The sequence below is a fragment of the Tupaia chinensis genome, unplaced genomic scaffold (assembly GCF_000334495.1).
Source record: "Tupaia chinensis unplaced genomic scaffold, TupChi_1.0 Scaffold145082_1, whole genome shotgun sequence".
Classification (NCBI taxonomy): domain Eukaryota; kingdom Metazoa; phylum Chordata; class Mammalia; order Scandentia; family Tupaiidae; genus Tupaia; species Tupaia belangeri.
This window is the reverse complement of record NW_006204943.1, coordinates 1,800,523-1,804,839: the sequence shown is the minus strand read 5'-3', so window position 1 is coordinate 1,804,839 and position 4,317 is coordinate 1,800,523. Positions and strand designations below refer to the sequence as shown.

The window sequence follows — 4,317 nt, the reverse complement described above, 5'->3', positions numbered from 1 at the left end:
TCTCAACCTCTGTCTCTCTCTGGTCAAATTAAAAAAATAAATGAATGAATAAATAAAATAAATAATTTTTTAAAATTGTGAACTTTAAATAATAAAATATTGGGGCTAGCAGAGGGTGTAGCATTCACATCACTAGACTCTCACATGGCCAGCAATGGTTCGAGTCCTGTACCCGATGACTTAAAAATAAAAGTAAAAGATCTTTTAAATAAAATATTGAGGAAGTCATAGCTCTTAAAATATAACATGATAGAAGAAGTTTTCTGTATCTAGAGAAGTACTGTTGACATTTTGGGACAGTAGGTCACTCATATCATAAAAATGAACTAGGAAAGAACTCTTAAACTTTCCAGTTTAGATAAGTGACATGGGGAACCAGCAGTTAGCGTAATGGCTATGTCGCTGGACTCCCACGTAGTCGACCGCGGTTCATGTCCCGGACCCGGTGGCTTAGAACTCACACCGGGCGTGTGTGCGTGTGTGCCCAAGATCCCGAGAGGAGAATGGAGGAGAAGGGATTGTGGCGTGACCATCCCCCCGGGGGGTGATTCTCGCTTTCTGTCTCTATGTCTCTCTCTGTCTGTCTGGCGAGCGCACGCGCCCTACAGTGAAAATCTCTCAAAAAAAAGATAAGTGACATGAATAGAAATGCAGTAGCATCATAAAAAGTTATATTATTTGTGGGATTTGAATTTTAAAGACAAGAGCCAAGAATTTATGTTTTCATTGCCTTTTTTTTTTGGGGGGGTAGATGGGTGTGGTAGGGATATTTTGCCTTAAGGCATATGTGCTTGCTAGGGAGAGAAAGAGACAATGAGAGGGAAAGTGAGAAATCATCTTCCAGAGGGGATGCCATGCTACAATCCCTTCTCCTTCATTCTCTTCCTGGGATCTTGGGCATGTATGCACATGGGCCCAGTGTGATTTTCAAGTGACCAGGTCCAGGACTTGAACTGTGGTCAGCCATGTCGGAGTCCAGTGATGTGACCATTGTGCTATCTGCTGGTCTGAGTTTTTATATTGAAACTGCTTCTATCTAATAGTAGATACTTTAAAATCCTGTTTAATTATGACCATGATTCTGATAAATGCTTTTTCGATTTTGAGCCTGTGTAGCTTGAGGTGAATGAAAGTTCAAATCTTAGAATTACCTAAAAATCATTAAAAAATTTGAGATCAGTATATAAGAAAGTTTAGAAAATCTTAATGTTGTAGCATAACATAACATGGTATCTTTAAAGGTGAAAAATGTAAAAATATAAGAAATGCCATCCATTCATATTCTTATTTTATTAACCAAAATTTAACCTAAAGATGATGGTCCAGAGAGATTTGAGAAAGCAATTGAAAGGCAAAAAAAAAAAAAAAAAAAAAACCAAAAAAAACCCCATAAAGGCAAAAAAAAAAAAGCGATAATTGCAAAGTGATAACTGCAGTGAAAAAGTAAAGAATTAAATGGGGCCTAGATTAGTGTTGAGAGTATTAGGATATAAAGAAAAAATGTGTACAGAGATTCATTTTCATGTTCAAATGGTAAAACTTATTAATTTATTGGGTGTACAGTTTGAGGAATAGAGCCCAATAGCCTTACTTCTGAAAACTCATCCTAAGGAATTAGTAACTTATTGGGGTGAAAGAGGTTGTTTATGTTGGAAATCACAAAACTTTTGAGCTTTGCAGGTAACAAAGAAGAATGGAGTTTTTAAAAACATATGCCACAATCCCTTCTCCATTCTCCTCTCGGGAATTTGGACATGCACATACACAATCCTGGAGTGATTTTCAAGCCATCAGATCTAGGACTTGAATGATGGTCAGTCATGTGGGAATCCAGCTGCCTTAACCACCATGCCACCTGCTGGCCCCAGTAGTTATTAGTGTTTATTTATTTAATTAAAAGACTTATTTGTTTAATTCTATTTGTTATTATAATTTTAAAAAATTTTTTTGACCCGACAGATGGAGAGCAAGGAAAAGCGAGAAAGCAAGCTGCCAGGTACAGGACTTGAACTGTGATTGGCCATGTGGGAATCCTGCACCTTTAACCACCGCACCACCTGCCGGCCTTAGTTAGTAGTTTTTAAAAGCACTATGGCTTAGGGTCCAGCAAATCATCTAAAGGGTATGTCACTGAACTCCCACTTTGTTGACTATGGTTTGAGTCCTGAACCCAGCAGCTTTAAACTCATACCAGGTGTTTGTGTGTATGTGCCCAGAATCCCAAGAGGAGAATGGAAGATGGGGTATTGCAGCATGGCCATCCCTTCTAGGGAGTGATTTCTCACTTTCTGTCTCTTTGTCTCTCTCTCTCTCTCCATTTCTCTTGCGAGTGCCCACACCTTATAACAAATATCCCTCTTACAAAAATAAATAAATAAAAAGCACTGCAGTCTGTAAAACATATGTGTGGGGTAAATTGGTCTGCTAGTTTTTTTTTGTTTTTTTTTTTTTTTTTGAGAGGCTTTTGCTATAGGGCATGTGCGTCTGCCAGGGAGAGAGAGACAGAGTGATAGAAAGCGAGAAATCACCCCCCGAGAGGGGATGGTCACGCCGCAATCCCTTCTCCTCCATTCTCCTCTCAGGATCTTGGGCATGTACGCACATGCGCCCGGTGTGAGTTTAAGGCACCGGGTCTGGGACTTGAACTGTGGTTGACTACATGGGAGTTCAGACATAGCCATTATGCTAACTGCTGGTCCCAGGTCTGCCAGTTGTTAACTCTTTCTTTTTTTTATATAAAGATGTTTCTTGTGATGTTATTTATTAAAGTAAAAATTTGGGGAGGCAGCAGGTGGCATGGTAGTTGTGGGTGTTAGTCGTGGTTGTTGGATTCCCACATGGCTGATTGCGGTTTGATTCCTGGACCTGGCAGCTTGCCTTCTCACTTTCTCTCTCTCTTTCATTCTGTCCTTTTCTGGTCGAATTAAAATACAAATAAATGAATAAAATTAAATAAAATAATTTTTTTAAAAGAAAAAAGTGAAATTTTAGAAGCATCCTAAATGTCACATAATATAGTTGTGAATAATCAATTTAATCGATTATTACATAACTATTTAAAGTGCTAATGCTGATATGGGAAAATATTTAAAGTGTGGTACTTGGGACCAGCAAATAGCATAATGATTATGTTGATGGACTCCCACATAGTTGACTATGGTTCGAGTCCCATACCTGGCAGCTTGAAACTGATGCTGATTGCATGTGTGTGCAGACCCAAAATCCCGAGAGGAGAATGGAATAGAAGGGATTGCGGAGTGTCTCTCCCATGTGTGTAGGGGGGTGATTTCTCTCCTCCTTTCTCTCTGTCTCTCTCTAGTGAGCACATATACCTTACAGCAAAAAGCTCTCTACAAAATAAATACATACATACATAAATAAAAATAAAGTGTAGTGCTAAGTCAAAGCAGAACCCCAAATTACAGGCGTGCAAGAATTAACATCATTGTAGCAATCTGAATTTAGTTAGAGAAATGGGGAGATTGATCAGTCAGTAGATTAAAGATTAGAAGGGATAGTTGATTTAAAGTACTAGAAATAGACTCATTTCTTCTTTAAATTTTTTTATTGTTTTTAAGTATTTTTTTAATGAAAACATAATTTTGACCAGTTACAAATCTGAAGTTCATATTTATGCTTTATTTTAACATTTCTTTAGAATGTTTGAAGGCCTTAGGCTATATGGAGCGTGCTGCTGAAAGCTATAGCAAAGTTGTTGATCTTGCTCCCCTACATTTGGATGCAAGGATTTCGCTGTCGACCCTGCAGCAGCAGCTGGGCCGTCCAGAGAAAGCTCTGGAAGCTCTGGAACCAATGTATGATCCAGATACTTTAGCACAGGATGCAAACGCTGCCCAGCAGGTAGGCCATGTAGCATGGAAGGAAATTTTCCTTCGTGACTTTTATTATATGTATAGAACTTTCTTTCTAGTTTAGGATGTTTTCACGGCTTATAACCAAAGTTTTATTTTACTGTGTTAAATTTGATATATTTGAAAAATGATTTTAGTCTTAAGTTTCACTTAATTGTAATTAAGTTTCACTTAATTGTAAATAATAGTTTCTAGAATATTGGATCTTAATTATTGCAAAATGTTTCTTAAAGCTTGGTTTCTAAAATAATTTCTCTGTGCAGGTGAAATAACTTACAGTAGATATATTGTCATACTTACTGTCCTGTGCTTGTTTGTTTAGGAACTGAAGTTATTGCTTCATCGTTCTACTCTATTATTTTCTCAAGGCAAAATGTATGGTTATGTGGACACCTTACTTACCATGTTAGCCATGCTTTTAAAGGTGGGTAAAACTATTTGTTTA

The 4,317-nt window shown here is 37.6% G+C and overlaps 1 protein-coding gene across 1 annotated transcript in view; it reads left to right on the top strand.

The window, feature by feature from the left end:
• Positions 1-4,317, top strand: part of GTF3C3 (general transcription factor IIIC subunit 3) — a gene marked incomplete at its 5' end in the record, with an annotated part of 53,386 nt that overhangs the window by 33,049 nt on the left and 16,020 nt on the right. Inside the window, 2 exon segments of the mRNA XM_006167774.3 lie at positions 3,659-3,861; positions 4,195-4,296. Coding sequence (XP_006167836.2) covers positions 3,659-3,861; positions 4,195-4,296 — 305 coding nt within the window.